General features: G+C 53.6%; 2 protein-coding genes across 3 annotated transcripts in view; one reads left to right on the plus strand and one right to left on the minus strand.

Moving 5' to 3' along the window:
- Positions 1-75: 75 nt before the first annotated feature.
- On the minus strand, positions 76-17,038 carry KLHL18 (kelch like family member 18). 2 transcript variants are annotated; one of them, XM_085050059.1, is made up of 10 exons: positions 16,898-17,038; positions 8,373-8,503; positions 8,074-8,214; positions 6,059-6,257; positions 5,276-5,436; positions 5,041-5,177; positions 3,761-3,983; positions 2,953-3,057; positions 2,646-2,757; positions 76-1,830 (listed from the first exon to the last, which is right to left on the minus strand). In XM_085050059.1, the coding sequence occupies exons 1-10, from the start codon at positions 17,036-17,038 to the stop codon at positions 1,444-1,446; spliced, it is 1,737 nt and encodes a 578-aa protein (XP_084906185.1). In that variant the 3' UTR covers positions 76-1,443. The 2 variants fall into 2 exon arrangements, with proteins under 2 accessions (XP_084906185.1, XP_084906186.1); XM_085050060.1 differs by having other exon boundaries at positions 3,761-3,998.
- Positions 1,733-17,478, plus strand: part of KIF9 (kinesin family member 9) — a 34,593-nt gene continuing 18,847 nt past the window's right edge. Inside the window, exons 1-3 of the mRNA XM_085053928.1 lie at positions 1,733-1,809; positions 15,950-15,989; positions 16,868-17,227. Of these exons, the coding sequence (XP_084910054.1) occupies positions 1,733-1,809; positions 15,950-15,989; positions 16,868-17,227 (477 nt within the window). The remainder of the gene's footprint in view (positions 1,810-15,949; positions 15,990-16,867; positions 17,228-17,478) is intronic.

Consider the following 17,478-nt stretch of genomic DNA (forward strand, 5'->3'; position numbering starts at 1 on the left):
AGCAGCTCATCAGAGCCTCCTCTGCACATGGGGATGGGTCCTGGAGAAGAGAAGCAGCCACAGGCAACAACTTCATTCTGATCCAAATATTCCTGTTTTTTCTTTTTTTTTTTTTTTCTTTTTCCAAGTCCGAGCAGCACAGAAAGCCCAAAGGATTCCCATTCCTGGGAAGCCAGCAGTGGATAGATGTGGAAGAAATAGATATGTACTGATAGATCACATTTATAACCAGATATGCTCATTATAGACCCTAAAATATACACAGTACCCCAATATAGACATCCACATGTACACCCAGAGTCAATCCCGAGGGATGCTGGGGAGCAGGAATGAACAGGGGAATGAGGCTGGGGGGACATCCTGCTTCTCCCAGCTCCAGGCCTGTCAGAACACTGGGATGGGGCTGGACACGGGGGGAGATCCCCATTCCCTCACAGCTGGGACCAGGGTCACATTCCTGCTGCCTGGCCCTGCGTGCCCGGGGGAGGTATGGCTGTGCGCAGGGCGGCACGGGAAGAGCCGGGCACAGAGAGCTCCCGAGGGATGGTGGATCATGGATCATGCAGGAGAAGGGCTGAAGGGCTGACACAGGGAAGATGCTGCCAGGCAGCTCTTTGGCTCTGCCAGCATTCCAAAGTTTCCTGGCACAAAACCCGTGGCAAAGACCTTTCCCAGCAGAGCATGACAAATTCACACGTATTTTCCTTGCCTCTCCTAAAATATCCCAGCCATTCTGCTCCAGCTGCCTCTTAGGCTTGGAAAATACCTCAATATTTAATTTAAAGGACACCTGATAATCTATTTTCCATTTTGAAACCCTCAGGCTGTTGCTTGGAGCCGTTTACATCCATCCTTCTCCAAACCTTGCCCAAACGATCCTGGTTTAACCGACCTTTTCCTCTTCCTGGTTTCTCCATCCTGTGGCTCTTGTGGAGAAGTTTTCCACATCAGGCTGAGGAAAGCATGAAAAACTGGGAGGGGGGTTCTTGTGTAAGAAGGTCCTGGAAGCGACAGCACTGTGTTTGTCCTGTTTGGAGACCCCCCGTGCTACCAGGACCCCCCAAATTGCTGCTGTCACCTCTGAGGGGGCTTCAGGTGTTTTGCTGCTCCCAGAAGGTTCAGATGGATTTTTCTAGTCCTTAAAATGGCCGTTTTAATGTCACAATGAAGTCTGTCCAGCTCCCCCAGCCCACAACGGCATTTCCTGAAGGTGCAACCGCAGGAAAACGGACGAGGGATGGATGGATCTGCTCAGCCACGGCTCCGGGGGAGGCTGAGGGGTCTTTGCTCACACATAAACTCACCTTATCCGACCTTTCAGGACCTTCAGCCCAAACAGTTACAGGTGGGGATTACTCTGTCAAGTTCCTTTGTGTTTGGATCGAGCACCTGGAAATCTTGGAACACCCGTCAGAAGACGAGATCCCCCCGCAATCCCCCAGGTCAGATGGTGAGCAGAGGCACGCAGCCCACGCCCACCCCGCCCTCGTGGCACACCATGGGCGCCATGAACGTCCAGCGGTTGGTCTCGGGGTCGTACATCTCCACGGAGCTGAGGTTGGACTGGCCGTCGTAGCCGCCCACGGCGTAGAGCCGGCCGCAGTTGGCCACGAGGGAGACGCGGCTGCGGCGGGTGTTCATGGGCACGATGAGGTACCACTGGTCGGCCATGGAGCTGTAGACCTCGGCGGCGCTCAGGAAGCCGGAGCCGTCGTAGCCGCCGCACACGAACATGCGGCTGCCCAGCGCCGCCGCGCCGTGCCGGCACCGCTTGTTCAGCATGGGCGCCACGGAGTGCCAGCTGGACGTGTGAGGGTTGTAGTATTCCACCTGGGAAGGAGCATGGTGCAGTTAGGGATGCTGCTTTGGGAAGTGCCTGGTGACAGTCCTGCCCTGTGCTGGCACTGCTGGGGCTCCACTTAACTGGGGGCAGTTTTGGGTTTCTCATGACAGGACATTGAGAGGCTTCCCAGGAAGGGAATGGAGCTGGGGAGGGTCTGGAGCACCAGGGGCAGCTGAGGGAGCTGAGAGGAAATGCCTTCAATTAAAAGTTTGGCTGCTACAGGATCGTGCCTGAATGGTCTGGGTTGGAAGAGACCTTAAAGATCATCTCATTCCACCCTCTGCCATGGGCAGGGACACCTCCCACTATCCCAGGCTGCTACAAGCCCCAATGTCCAACCTGGCCTTGGACAGGGATCCAGGGGCAGCCACAGCTTCTCTGGGAAACCTGTGCCAGGGCCTGACCACCCTCCCAGCCAGGAATTCCTTCCCAATATCCCACCAAACCCTGCCCTCTGGCAGTGGGAAGTTGTTTCCCCTTGTCCTGTCCCTCCATCCCTTGTCTCCAGTCCCTCTCCAGCTCTCCTGGAGCCCCTTTAGGCCATGGAAAGGGCTCTATGATCTCTCTGGAGTCCTCTCCCAGCCTGTTCCCATATCTGAGAACTCCACCCCTCAGAACATCTCCATGGCTCCGAGTGGATAAATGAGTCACTTCTGTTCCACCTCACGTTTTGCTGTCATGGGTGGAAGTGACAGCATTTGGTGGCACAACCACTTGGGTGCACAGGGGAAGGACACAGAGAGCTTCCAGCCCCATCCTGAGCTGAGTGGTTGAGCCCCTGCCCAGGGCCCCAGGTCCTTACACTGTTGAAGATCTGGAGCCCATCATGCCCTCCGGACACGTAGATCCGTCCCTCGAACACAGTGACTCCGGCAGCGCTGCGGTTGGAGCTCATGGGGGTCACTGCTGTCCACCTTGGAGGGAGAGCAGAGAGATCAGCAAGACTTCCACAGATTATCCCATGGTTTTCTAGTGCTGGATTCAACCAACTCTTCTTTCCCCACTCCTTATTCAAACCATTCTCACAGCCCAGGTGCCCAGCAGTACCAGGGCACGGAACACCAGAGGAGTAACTCCTGGAAAAGCTCTGGGACACGTGGGGCACTTACTTGTTTGTTTCTGGAGAGTAGGACTCCACGGAGTTGAGGGATGAGTTTCCATCGTATCCACCACACACGTAGATCTGCCCATCCAGCACCACTGTTCCCATGGCGCTGCAAGGAATGGTAGGACCCCATGAGATGGCTGGAGGTGCTGCCACACCGTCCCCGACGCTGTCACCCTGCCCAGTCTGCATGTGCCATCCCACCAAACCACTTTTTCCCTGGATTCACCTCCAGACTGCTCGGTTCCACCTGAACTCTGAGCCTACAAAGGTGGAAAGTGCTCATGGCAAGAGCACCTCGAATGCTGGGTTTGGATTTGGGGCCCTCACAACAAAAATAAAGACATTGAGGGGCTAGAGTGTCTCCAGAGAAGGGAATGGAGCTGGGGAAGGAAGAGGCTGGAGCACCAGGAGCAGCTGAGGGAGCTCCAGAGGTACCTGGCTGGAGGTATCCTGGTGAGGGACAGCATGGACACCTTCCACCCCTGCCCTGGGCAGCCTGGGCCAGGGCTGAACAACCCTTTCCAGAAGGAATTTTCCCAATATCCAATCTGAACTGCCCTGGCACAGCTTGAGGCCATTTCCCCTTACCCTGTCCCTTGTTCCCTGGGAGCAGAGCCTGACCCCACCTGGCTGTACCAGAAACTAACCAAGGAAATCCCAGCTGCTTCCACACTGCCCCACTCCTCCTCTCACACGTTTTCCCCACACACAAACATCCTGCTGAGTGCCCATCACCCACCACCCACTCTTCCTCCAACCTCGTTTTCCCCTGCTTTTCCAGAGGTTTCTTCCCAGCGAGCTGCACGTACCTCCTCTTGCTGTTCATGCTTTCCACTTTGGACCAGGAATCTGTGTGTGGATTGTAAACCTCCACGGTGCTGAGCCTCAGCTGGCCGTCGTAGCCGCCGATGGCGTAGAGCAGCCCGTTGACCACGGCCACGCCGACGCGGCTCCGCGCCGTGGCCATGGGCTGGCACTTCTCCCAGCGGTTGGCAATGGGATCAAACACCTCCACCACGTTCAGAGAGTCGCCTGCATAGAAATTTGCTACTCAAATTAAAAGAGGGAGACCTGATGAAGCCCTGGGATAGCGAGGAGGGGAGAGGGGTAAGGGGGTGCTGCTGTGATCCTGATGGTGGGGTTGGTGTGGGGAATTTGCCTGCTCTTCTTTGGGAAAACATCTGGGAAAAACATTGCATCTGTTAGGATGGGATGGCATCTAAAGGGGCCTGGACAAGCTCAAGGAGTGGGAACCTCATGACGTTCAACAAGGCCAAGTGGAAAGTGCTGCACCGGTGTTGGGGCAGGAACTCCTTCCCTGTGAGGGTGGGGAGGCCCTGGCACAGGTTGCACAGGGAAGCTGTGGCTGTCCCTGGATCCCTGCAAGTGCCCACAGTCAGGCTGGATACAGCTTGGAGCAACCTGGGATAGTGGAAGGTGTCCCTGCCCATGGCAGGGTGTGGAACTGGATGACCTTTAAGGTCCTTTCCAACCCAGACCATTCTGGGATTCTCTGTCCTATCCTGGGGTCTCACATCCTATTCCAGCTTACCCACTCCCACAGAATAATTTCCCAGCCCCATATCCTTGCTCACCCACAGAGATCCTGCTCTGAACAATTCCTATTATTCCCACACTCAAAAAGATCATTTCCAAGCTCTCCTGTGCTGCACACGAGGAGCCTCGACAAAGTCCCCTCTGTGGAAGTGGCACCTCCACTGTCCTCCAAGGGGCAGCAGAGACCTGCAAATCCTATCTGTGGTGTCGCTGCTTTCCGGGAACACAGCTCCTTTGTAGGTTTTCCCTTCATCACTTTCTGTTCCCTTTTTACGCTATGGTGAGGCTCATATAAAAGTGTTGTGATCTACAAGTCCTGCTTGGAGCTCCAGGCAAGGACACCATCCTCAAAATCTTAAAATGTTCTAAATAAGCCTCGCTTGGACAGGGCATTAAATGGAAGATATTAAACTATGGGCACAACCCCCTGGAGTGTTTCACTGGAAGCACTGCATGGAGGAGGAGAACAGGAGGGAATTCCACCATCCCATCACCCCATCCAGATCCTGGTGGTGTTTCCACTGCAAGGTACCTGCTGAGTTGAGTCCCCCCACGGCGTAAATCAGCCCCGCGATGGACGTGCAGCACCGCGGTCTCGTCTTGAACGCCGGGAGGTGCGGCCGGCGCTCCGGCATGAGGTGATAGTCCTTGGCTTCGTCAACCAGATCCCTGGAATCCAACCATGGAATTGTTAGAGTGGATATTTGACTGTCTGGAGTCTGAGATTTAAGGATGTGACTTTTCCACCCCACTGGTCCAAGCCTCACCTGCACTTGTGGCAGCAGCGGACGAGGTCATCCTGCTGCACGCGGTCCGTGAGGAATTGCGGCCGGCAGAGGGGAAGGCGGATTTTGGACAGGAGCTCGGGCAGGAAGGACTCCCTCTGGTCTCGGTCGTAGCGGATCCAGGCCAAGGCAGCTTCAAACACCTGCCAGGAGATGGGAGTGGGAAGCTGGAGTCTTGGGGTTGTGTAAGTTGATGGGAAGGAAATGATGTGAAATCTTGGAAAGGTTTGGGTTGGAAGGAATCTCAAGGATCATCCAGTGCCACCTCCTGCCATGGGCAGGGACATCTTCCCCTATCCCAGGCTGCTCCAAGGTTGGATATTGGGAAAATTCCTCATGGAAAGGGCTGTTCAGCCCTGCACAGCTGCCCAGGTCACTGGTGGAGTCCCCATCCCTGTAGGGATTTAAAAGCCATGTGGATGTGGCACTTGGGGACATGGTCAGTGGTGGCTTTGGCAGTGCTGGGGAATGACTGGACTCCATGGTCTCTGAGGGCTTTTCCAACCTCAAGGATTCTGTGATCCTAAAAACGTCCCTAGGAACAAATCAGTCTGCAGTACGCCCAGGAAACCATCTATACAGCACCTCTGAGTGTCCCCACTGTGCCAGGACATCTCAGCTTCACTCAGCCCAGGAACAGGATCATTCCCATTCCCATTCCCATTCCCATTCCCATTCCCATTCCCATTCCCATGCCACTCCCAAGCAACAAGAAACCCCTCAAGGTAAAACTTCCCTTGGCCAAGACCAACACCAAGTACTCACCTGCTCTTCGGACTTCACGTTGAGCTCATCCCTGGAAACGAGCTCCAGGACATCCTCAAAGGGCAGAGCCAGGAACTCCTCAGACATGGAGACCTCCACGAAGTGCTGGTGGATGAAGCTGTTGGCAGCGTCGTAGAGCACTGTGCACATCATGGTCTCGGCAAACTGCCGAACACCCAGGCAGTTCTTGGGATGAAGCCTGGGAAAAGGGGGAAGAGGAGAGCAGCAGGAATGGCAAGTTAATGGAAGAGAAGCTGTGGCTGTCCCTGGATCCCTGGAAATGTCCAAGGTCAGGTTGGATGGGGTTCTTGGAGCAGCCTGGGACAGTGGAAATGTCCCTGCCATGGCAGGGGTGGGACTGGATGGGCTTTAAGGTCCCTTGCAACCCAAACCATTCCAGGATTCTGTAAAGCACAGAAGCCTTGGAGGACACACAGGGCAGTGACAGCTGTGTCCTCTCCAGTGAGGGCAGATTCCAGCTCACCCATCTACACAGAGATCTCCAGGTGAATCCATGGCAGAGCCAGAGGATGGCAAACACAACTTAAATGTCCCCTTGTCCCTGCCAAAGAACCATTGGATAGACCCAGGTGACTCTGGGGACACCTACAGCTTCTCTGGATATTCCATCCCAGCCCCTCCCCACCCTCCCAGCCAGGAATTCCTTCCCAATATCCCATCCATCCCTGCCCTCTGGCAGTGGGAAGCCATTCCCTGTGTCCTGTCCCTCCATCCCTTGTCCCCAGTCCCTCTGCAGCTCTCCTGGAGCCCCTTTAGGCCCTGGCAGGAGCTCTGGGCTCTCCCTGGATCCTTCCCTTCTCCAGGTGAACATTCCCAGCTCTCCCAGCCTGGCTCCAGCCCTGGAGCAGCTCTGGGCCTCCTCTGAACTCTCTGCAGCAGCTCCAGATCCTTGTGCTGTTGGGTGGGGAACTGTCACATGAGGGTGACTCCAAGGGTTCATGCAGGACTTGGTTACAACACAGCTGCCTAAAATATCCCAACTCTCAATTTCACTTGAGAAAGAGCTGAGTGTCCATGCCCCAGCTCTCCAGGGTGGCCAGAATCCACTAATTTTTGGTTATGAACCAAACTGGCAGCTGTGCACTCAAATCCAGGACTTTGCTTAGGACACCTGGCTGTTCCTGGTGGATTTGGGAGAATTTTGGTAGCCAATCCCTGTATTTGGTGGGTGTGTTTAACATCACACCACAGAATACCCTGAGCAGCTGCAGAGAAGCCAGGCTGGGGAAACTGAACACGTCAGACTCCCTGGCACGGGCTGAGAATCCATGTGGAACGTGGACAAAGTGTATCCCAGCTTTCCATTTCCAGACCATGCTGCTGGAACAGCCTCACAGCCAAACACCAGCGAGGAAATTGAAAAACCTGGGACCAATTTAAGGCTCTGCCACAGTTTCCTGTCCAGCTCCTGGGCTGAGGCGCTTTGTTTCTGCCTTTTAGCACACACAGCAGCAGGAAGGGCAATTCCTGCCAGGATGGGTTCTTAAAAAGGGGAAATGTTCCCTCGGTTTTGTTCTGGGTGTTAATTCCCGTGGCTTGCCAAGGCCTTTTGTTGTGTCCCAATAAAAGAGTGATAAGTCATTTAAAAGGGAATGAGAATGATAGGATAAGGGGGAATGGCTTTCCACTGCCAGAGGGCAGGGATGGATGGGATATTGGGAAGGAATTCCTGGCTGGGAGGGTGCTGAGGGACTCTAATGTATTTCCCAGAGCAGCTGTGGCTGCCCTTGGATCCCTGGAAGTGTCCAAGGCCAGGCTGGACACTTGGAGCAGCCTGGAATAGTGGAAGGTGTCCCTGCCATGGGATGGGCTTAAAGGTCCCTTCCAAGCCACCTCTCCAGATGCCAAATTTTGGGGTGCACACTCCCTCCCATCCCGCTAGAAGGAGACATCCTGCTCCTCCCAAGCTGGACACAGGTGACTGAACCTCGCTGGTGTCAGGGAGCAGCTGGAATCCCCCCAAAAACCCCTCAGGATCTCCCAGCCCCACTCACCTCTCCCTGAGGAAGGTACAGCAAGCATCCTTGATGTTCTGCAGCTGAAGGAAACTCGCCCCCATGAGCAGGGACTGCACATTCTGCTGGTCTATGGCCAGGTGACCATTGTAGGCAAAGTTGATCAGGGCCTCCAGTGCACTAAAAACAGGGAGAAAGGGCAGAAAACCCACTGAATTCCAGCTGGGATAGCAGTCCCCCAGCAGCAGATTGTTTTGTGGGATCATTCACACAGAGAACAGGCTTTGAACCTTGCACACACAGCACCAAGGCCCTCTGATTTTCCCTAGGGATGTTACCTGGGATCCATGCCCTGCATGACAATCTCATCCTGCTTGCACTCCATCATGTCGTTGGTGAACATGGCGTGGAAATACGGGATGGAAGCTGCCAGCACGATCCTGTGGGCACTGAATTTATGGTCCCCGACCTAAAATGGGGAGGAAAGGAAGGAGAATGGTGATCCCAGGTGATTCCCAGAGCAGAATTAGGAAGTGAAATGGTCGTGACTGTTCTACAGCTCATGGAAAAATGCTGATATATGTATTTGTGTGTGACTTTACAGGGATCAAAGTCTGTATCAATCCCTTCTCCTAACCCAAAACCACATGGAAAACATCCCAAAGGCTCTGAAACTTGAGATATGTGCAAAAACAATGTCAGCTTCCTTGTGTCTTGTGCTCCCCACGATGGGGAATCTCTGGGAAAAGGAGTCAGCACTGCAGGCCCAGGGTCCATGAGGGGATGGAGCTCAAGGCCTGGATAAGAAGGAATGCTGGCAGAGCAGATTCCCACCCTGACTTCACAGAAAACACAAACTCCAGCCTGGCCAGAGCTTTAAAAAGCTTTAAAAATACTAAAATACAGCAAAATTCATGAGGAAAGCCCATAAAGGGAAGTGATTCTGAGCTCCTGAGAGCCAACAGACCCTTCCTACATCCCTGGATTTTCATTCCCTCCCTGCCTGCCAGGTCAGCACATGTGAACTCTCCGTGCCCTGAGTGTCCAAGGTGCTGCTCAGGACAGGACAATACCTAAGGACACTCAGGTGCTGGAGCTCTTTGTTTGGGAATTCTCAGTGGGAAAGGCTGACACTCGAGCAGCCACAGCCTGGTTGACCACGGTGACAAATTTGCTGCTTGGTCTGTCCACATTCCAGCCCTGAGGCTCAGGAGCACCAGACCTGCTCAGCAACTCCAGCACTTCCCTGTGGATGAAACCATTCCATTGTCAGCTGCTCCTGGCCCAACCCACTGATTTATCAATAATAAATCCCATATTGATACACCTTAATGCTGCTGGAAAACCCCTTCCTCCAAAACACTGCAAAAACTCCATTTTTACTTTCGTGAAAGAACAAGGCCTCCTCTTATCTTGAAAATTCTGTAAGGAATTCACTCCAACTGCAATGAATTCATTTGGTTTGTTTGGATGAGTGTTCCCATTCAGGCTGAGTGTGCAAGAAAAGCAAGATTTTACTCGACTTTCATTTCCCCCCAAGCCCAAGTTGCCAAAAATCACAACTGTCCAAATCTCATTTCAGCTTTTTAATAAATAAAAAGTGGTGTTAAAATTGAACAGGCACCTCTTAAAGTGAAACACCTGCTTCAAATGCATACAGTGACCTTCTATTTATAACCAAAATTATCTTTATAACTAAAGATAACAGGAATTTCAACACCAAGGTTATATTTACTCAAAACCCAAGCCTGTAGTGTGACCCAGGAGGAGAAAAAGGCCCTTATTTCACAAAATAACTGTAAATTACAGTGCCCAGGGGGTAGCTCTGGGCCCCTCATGACAAGAGTGACATTGAGGGGTTGGAGTGAGTCCAGGGAATGGAACAGAGCTGGGGAAGGTGCTGGAAAACTCCTGAGGCAGATGAGGGGCTCAGCCTGGAGCAAAGGAGGCTCAGGGGGACCTTCTGGCTCTGTACGACTCCTGACAGGAGGGGACAGCCAGGGGGGATCAGGCTGTGCTCCCAGGAACAGGGACAGGAGGAGAGGGAATGGATTCAGGACAGGGTCAGGATGGATATTGGGAATATTCCTTATGAAAAGGACTATCCAGCCCTGGCACAGCTGCCAGGAGTCCCCATTCCTGGAGGGATGTGACATCCATGTGGAGGTGGCACTTGGGGACATGGGGCAGTGCTGGGGGATGGCTGAACTCAGTGATCCAAGAGACCTTTTCCAACCTAAACCATTCCATAACTCAATCCCCCCAGTCCCAGAACAAGAGGTTCCAGCACTACCCAAGGGTTCCCTCAAGCATCCATTGAAAGGTTCCAGGGCTGCATGGCTGTGGTCTCACCCCGTGAGGAGCTGCCTCAAACAACCTCATTATCTCCAACACACCTGGTCCTTGCAAAAGCAAACATCCACAGTCATCCTGCAGGATTCCTGCTGGGATAATGAGAGCTCTATCATCACTGGGATGAAATCCCTTGGGTCTGGGCAGCATTGCACTTCCAGAGGGTCCCAGACTGGGAATGATCCCTGTTAGCAGTGAGATCCTTGGAGCTGCATCAGCAAAGAGCCCAGGAAATATCTCCTGGTGCTGGACAAGCCAAAACCTGTGATTCCTTCTGTTGGGAACTTGCTCCTGGAACGGTGGAGAGCCCTCAGGGAGATGGATAAATTGACATGTCTGCTCTAAAACTATCATTATGTTCATTCCATCAGCACTTCACGGCAAGTCCCAAAGGAACAGCTGCATTTCTTGCTGCAGGCAAAGGACAAATTTTTCCTGTGGAATATGGAAAATCTTTTCAAAGATGAGCCCTCAGCACGTGTCCATTCAGCTCACCCTCGTGTCTTCTTTCCCAAAGTGCTCCCTACCTCCAGAGGCAAAGGCTCTCCCTTTCCATGACTAAATTAATGCATTTTCCTGATGGAGTCACACTGGAGTCACCTAAGGAGAAAGCAGGAAAGAGCTCATCCTCTTCCTGACATCATTCCAGGCTGTTCTGTTTTGCAATGTATAATTTTGGGTCCTTTAGCTTTTAAGGCATAAGATACTGTTTCCCAGAAAAAGGAACTTTGCAAGCATTGCTCCTGACCCCAGGAATCCCAGAATTCCCTTCTGACGTGTCTCTGGGTGGGTAACAAAGGAATCTGCTCCCAGACACCCCCACAGGCACAAATGTTAACAAATTCCAGGGCACAAGGAGCTTTTCTCCAGAGGAAAATGCTGTAGGTGGGAGAAAGGCACTGATTGTGTTGGTGATGTCACCACCCTGCAGAGCTGGGAAGTTGCTGAGTTTTGTGCTGCAAAGGTCTCCAAACCCCCCAGATCCATCTTTTCTGAGGGGACATTGGCACTGAGGGCACAGAGAGGCAGAAGCAGAGCTGGTGTCCAATCCCTCACAGCACTGTTTTGTCAGGCAGAGGTTATGGGATACACCTGGATCAGGACAATTCCAAGCACAAATCCAGGCTGGGTGGAGAATGAGGAGGGAAGAATTTGGGGGTGTTGGTGGATGAGAAACTCCACATGCCCTGGCCAGAGATACCCCATGCCCTGGGCTGATCCCCCAGTGTGGGCAGCAGGAAAGAGGTAATTCTGAATGGTTTCCCACTGCCAGAGGACAGGGAGAGATGGGATATGGATGGAATTCCCAGAGAAGCTGTGGCTGCCCCTGGATCCCTGGCAGTGTCCAAGGCCAGGCTGGACAGGGCTTGGAGCAGCCTGGGACAGTGGAAATGTCCCTGCCATGGCAGGGGGTGGCACTGGATGAGCTTTAAGGCTCTTTCCAACCCAAACCATTCCAGGATTCCATGATAATGGTGCCTAGGTCCTTTGAAGCAGAAGACAGGACACATCCCCAGAGAATTCCCTGCCAGCTCAGAGAAGCACAACTGTTTTGCTGAATTCCAGTCCCTCCATTTTCCACAGGCACAGGAAGCATCCTGAGGGGATCAGCTCCAGCCCTGCCCTCCTTAATGCTCCTGAAGGGACAGCAAAAAGAAATTGTGTATTATCCTAGAACTAGATCCTCATATTTTCTGTAGGGGGAAGAGCTGATGGCAGCTGAGACTTCAGGTGGAAACACATCCAGCCAGATCCCAAATAACTCCTGTCTGTGGTGTGACAAGATTGGAATCACATCTTTGTCCTGCAGCTCTCCTGGATCATCTCTTTTCCAATTGCCCAGCTTTTCCAATAAAACAGACGTTCCTTCTCCTTCCAAGGCTGTTTTCCTGGAGGATCTCCCAAACATGCTCCAGCATGTGCAGCACAGCCAGGCACTGGGTTTTCAAGGATCCTGCTGGAATCAGGCAGGCAGCCTGAGCTGTCTGGAATTCCACTTAGCCAGAGGCTCCTCCACCTCTGTATCAGCTCTCAGGGGTGCAACTGCTCCAGTTTGGGGGGTTTGGAGTTAACAGTCTGCTCTGGAAAAACTGGGATCAGGAGGGGAGAGAAGGCAACAGCACTGAGACCTGTCAGTGCCATTCAGATTGCACAGGAAACAAATATTGTGACCTCTCCACAGCTTGGAATTATTTCAGTTTGCCAGACTTGGATTGTATTTTAGGAGATTTTTCTAATTAGTCTTGGAATTGGTAATGGAAAAATGGCATTGGAGCAGTTCAGATCCAAAGGAGGAGCTGCAGCAGCAAGAGGAGCTCACGTCAACTCCACTCTCTGAGGATTTGGAAAGGCACAAGCCTTCCCTTTCCAGACAGTTTGGCCAGGATTTCTGGAGATGCCAGCCTGGCACTTGGATCATTCTCCTCCAGCTCCAAGGGGAGCCAGAATGACCTTTGAAGATATTGATTCCCTCTAAATTCGTAAGGAAGAAAGAGGATGAGTAAGTTTTCCCTGTTTTCTGGAGTGGTGCATTCCACAGGATTCCAGCAGCCTCTGATGTGTCCCCAGAGAGCACTCGGACCTTGGCCTGCAGCACAGACAGCACATCCCAGAAAACAAAGCTGCCCAGGCAGCTTTCATCCTGCAGGGATATTTGTCTTCCAGAAACAATGCTCAGGAAGAACACAAGCACCAAGGAGCTTCTTCTGTGCCATTAAAAATCACATCAGGATCTGCAGCTCAGGGAATTGCAGCACGTGTCAGTGAGCCGGAATTCTTGGGGCTTTTGCAGTGTTTATTTGTGAGCTTCAAAGGGAAAAATACTGCAAAGCCACTAAAAGTAAGGGGGAAAGGTTCTGAGAGGAGCATTCTGCCCCTCTGCCCTTGGCTTGTCCATGTTTGGAGTTAAAAGACTCAAATTAAAAGAAAAAAAGGCCCAGAAGCCTCATTCCTGCTTCTCTCCATGCCTGGTGCTTCCCTGCCCTTGCTGGAATCACTATCAGCTTTTCCATCACCACCAATATTGGATGAGGAGGAAAACACAGCTTCACCTTCCATAACATGACAGGGATCAGGTTAAATTGGGGAAAAGGGTATGGTTGGTTATTTTTTAACCAGATGTGACCACACCAATGCCCAGCCCGGTGATTCTCAGAGAGGAAAGCAGAAATTTGGCTTTGCTAAGCAAAAATCCTACTTTTTCCAAAGGAAAAGGACTAACCACAGACTAAGGTGTGTCTCCTCCCTCCAGTCCATCCATGTGTGTTCCAACTAAATGAATATTTAATTAAACATTTTGGAAAGGCTCCAAAGGGAGCTCTGAGGAACATCAGGAGCAGCCCTGCAGCTGTTCAAGAGACAGGGAGAAAAAAGGCTTTTCCCAATCCATAGGCTCCATCCGTGCAGGAAAGGAGCTTTGCCTCTCCGGGACACATCCTAAACCACTGGAAAGAGGTGGAGCTCCCAGGAAATCCCATTTTCACATGGACAACCATGAGCAGCAGCGACAGATTTCCCTGAGCCCAGCTGGAATAATCAAAGATCCAAAGGGAGCCTGGCAAATCAGCATTTCTGGATTTAATCCACCCAACCTGGCTGCTGAGGCAGCTCTGATTCTCGCAGGAAGGAGGTTTCTGGGAAAGGAGAACCCATCCTGCCCCTCCTGTTTACTGAGGGAATGCTCGCCTCCCTTTCCGAGGGGAATAATTAAAACAAACAAACCAGAGTGGTGACAATTCCTTAATAATTTAGGGCTGTTTGTATGGCAAACATGGCTGAGGGTTGGGAGAATCATTCCCAGCCACTGATCCCAACAGAGAGCAGGAAAAGAGCCACTGAGAGCCTGGACTGTGCTGGGACAATGCTGCTGCTCCTGCTTCATCCATGAGCTGGAGCATTGTGCACATCAGGATCCAGGATCTGGGACAAAGGGGTGTTTGGAAGCTTTTTGTTTTATAGATGGGACAGACAAAAAGCAGCAGGAGTGCAAAAAAGGGGAGTAAATTCACTGCAGTGGTGTGAGAGCATCAGGTTGGACTTTAAAGATCTCTCAGAGCTTTTATCAGAGAATACTGGAATGGTCTGGGTTGGAAAGCACCTTAAGGATCATCCAGTGCCACCTCCTGCCATGGCAGGGACACTTTCCACTGTCCCAGGCTGCTCCAAGCCCTGTCCAGCCTGGCCTTGGACACTGCCAGGGATCCAGGGGCAGCCACAGCTTCTCTCAGAATTCCTTCCCAACATCCCATCCATCCCTGCCCTCTGGCAGTGGGAAGCCATTCCCTGTGTCCTGTCCCTCCATCCCTTGTCCCCAGTCCCTCTGCAGCTCTCCTGGAGCCCCTTCAGGCCCTGGCAGGAGCTCTGAGCTCTCCCTGGAGCCTTCCCTTCTCCAGGTGAACATTCCCAGCTCTCCCAGCCTGGCTCCAGCCCTGCAGCAGCTCCACAACCTTCATGTTCCTCCCTTAATTTTGGGTAAGAATCATTCAAACTCTGTCCCTGCTGGAAACCCACCCTGGATTTACAGCCGGAGAACATTCCCGAGCCAGGTCTGGGCAGAGACATTTTGTGCTGGCTGAGTTTGGGATGCCTCAGAGATCCAAAGCCACCTCCAACTTTGAGCTAAAAATTCCTGCTGAAAGATCCAGCAGCTGGAGCAGAGAGCCTGTTGCTGGGAATGGGGAGGGAAGGCTTGGCTGCACGAATCCCATCACCATGGGACACGTGGGCACTGGGAAAAGGGATGTCCAGAGGCAGAAGCAGCACATGGTGGGATGTGAAACAAACGAAATACTTGGAATTCCAAGGGTGTAGGAGGGAAAGCTGGAATGTTTGAACCAACATAGTCAGAGAACTGATAATGTGTCAGGCACTGCTGCAATCTCTCTTTGGGATGTTGGGAAGGAATTCCTGGCTGTGAGGGTGGGGAGGGGCTGGCACAGGGTGCCCAGAGAAGCTGTGGCTGCCCCTGGATCCCTGGCAGTGTCCAAGGAAAGGCTGGATGGGGCTTGGAGCAACCTGGGACAGTGGAAGGTGTCCCTGCCATGGCAGGAGGTGGCATTGGATGTTCCATAAAGTTCCTTCCATCCCAAACTGTTCTGTCATGTTTGTGATCTCTCCTAATGTATTTTAAACCCCTGTGGAGATAAAGAGGATTTATACAGCTCTTTGCTATGGAAAATCCACAGAAATGCATAATTATTCAGAGGAATTTTAGAAACAATGGTCAGGAGTTTATCCAAGATAAGGCTGGGATCACAGACCTCCTCCTATTGTCTCCCAGGGACTCCCAGGACCTTCCCCTGCCACACAAACCCCCTCAGACACACCAAAACACAGTTTAATCCTAAAAACCCAGCTCTCTCCACCCCAACCACCTTTGCCACAGAATTCCTTCACATTCCAGCCCAGCCTGTCACAAATATCACCCTGCAGAAGGAACAACCACTTCCAGGGAGGATCACAACCCTCAGTCCCTCCTCCCGGGGGGCTTCAGCCTCTCCACAGGGCTGGAGCTGCTCCCACATCCACGGAGTGCTCCCCATCCCACATCCTGTCTCCTTGACAGGCACAGCCCTCGCCAGCTCCTTCCCCTGGAAGGTTTCAGGGTGAGTAGGCTGGCAACACCTTCCCGTTTAATTAAACTGCAGCGTTAATTCTGCAGTGACTCAGAGCTGCAGGAGGCTCCCACCCCACCAACTCCTCCGAGTCTGGAATCCTGAGGGATTCCAGCAGCTCCTGCCTGGCGCAGGACATTCCCTGAGCCCTCCCAGCCATTCCCTGCAGAGCCAGGGACACAGTGCTGAGGATTTACCATGCTTATGGATTCATTCTTTGGACGCTTGAAAGTGGATGTTCCCGTAAGGGAAAGGTTTCCTGGGGGAAGGAATCTTCCCCCGTGGGGTGGAGCAGAGGTTGGTCTATAAACCTGGATCCACAGGCCCTCACAGGGGGGCCAAGACCCTCTGACACCCCACCAAGGGGCTTTTGGGGGGTCTCAGCACTGTCTCTCTCCTCTGCCAAAGCCATGGGAATGGGGGAGCTCAGCTCCCCCTCTTCCCCTCCCGAGGGGATCTCAGCCACCCCCTTATCCCCCACCAGAGGGGTCTGAGGGAACTCCAGCTGCCTGCTCCCCTCTGGGGTGTCCCTCAGCCCCCTCAGAGCTCTTGGGGGTCCTCAGGTCTGCCCTTCACAGGCTGAGATCCCTCAGCCCCCCCAGGATGGGGGTCCCTCTGTCCTCTTCGGGGGTCGAGATCCCTTAGCTCCCCCTTCTGAGGCTGGGCACCCTCATGTCCCCTCAGGGCTGTGGGGGTCCCTCACCCCCATCAGGGACTGGGGAGTCCCTCATGTCCCCTCAGGGCTCGAGGTCTCCCAGCCCCTCAGCCCCTTATGGCTCGGCTGTCCCTCACCCCTCATGGCTCGGCTGTCCCTCAGCCCCTCATGGCTCGGCTGTCCCTCAGCCCCTCATGGCTCGGCTGTCCCTCAGCCCCTCAGCCCCTCAGCCCCCGGGCCGCACCTTGAGCGTCACATCGCACAGCTTGCCCTGCCGCCGGATCTCGCCCATCACTCCATAGCCGCGGCTGGGCAGGTCTCCCACCGAGAAGTGCACCAGATCCTCGGCATCCAGCTCCGGGTCCGCCGCCGCCGCTTCCAGCATCGTCGCGGCCACTCCCGTCCGGCTGCCGTCCCGCTTCGCCCCCGCCGCGCGCTGGCCCCGCCCGGCCGCCGTACGCGGGGCCGCTTCCGGGAGGGAGCGGAAGTTGCCGTTGCCATGGAGAAGCAGGAAGTGCACGCTGCCATGGCGACCACGGACGCCACGCCAGCCCCGGCTGTGGAGGGGTCGCAGGTGGGACAGGGATGGGGGATGCCCGGAGAGTCGCCCTGCCCTCCTCGAGGGGTGACCGGAGGTCGCATCCCCGCACAGGCGGCGTCAGTCCCTCGGGCATCAGCCCGCTTGCCCCGGCATCACCCCCCGCACACCTCCGGGGGTGGATTGGAGAGGCACAGGGTGGTTTGGTTGGGAGGAACCTTAAGGATCATCTAATTCCAGACTTTGCCATGGGCAGGGACACCTCCCACTATCCCAGACTGCTCTCA

This window comes from Lichenostomus cassidix, chromosome 2 (genome assembly GCF_008360975.1).
Source record: "Lichenostomus cassidix isolate B80296 chromosome 2, HeHo_3.0, whole genome shotgun sequence".
Taxonomy (NCBI): Eukaryota; Metazoa; Chordata; class Aves; order Passeriformes; family Meliphagidae; genus Lichenostomus; species Lichenostomus cassidix.

What these genes read in the sequence shown, in the direction of transcription:
- KLHL18 (XM_085050060.1), bottom strand. Translation starts at nt 17,038, where the DNA reads ATGCTGGAAGCGGCGGCGGCGGACCCGGAGCTGGATGCCGAGGATCTG. An exon ending in ATGCAGGGCATGGATCCCAG is followed by an intron (nt 8,215 to 8,372) that starts GTAACATCCCTA and finishes CCCTGTTTTTAG; the next exon opens with TGCACTGGAGGCCCTGATCA. An exon ending in GGCTCCAGATCTTCAACAGT is followed by an intron (nt 1,831 to 2,645) that starts GTAAGGACCTGG and finishes GCTCCTTCCCAG; the next exon opens with GTGGAATACTACAACCCTCA.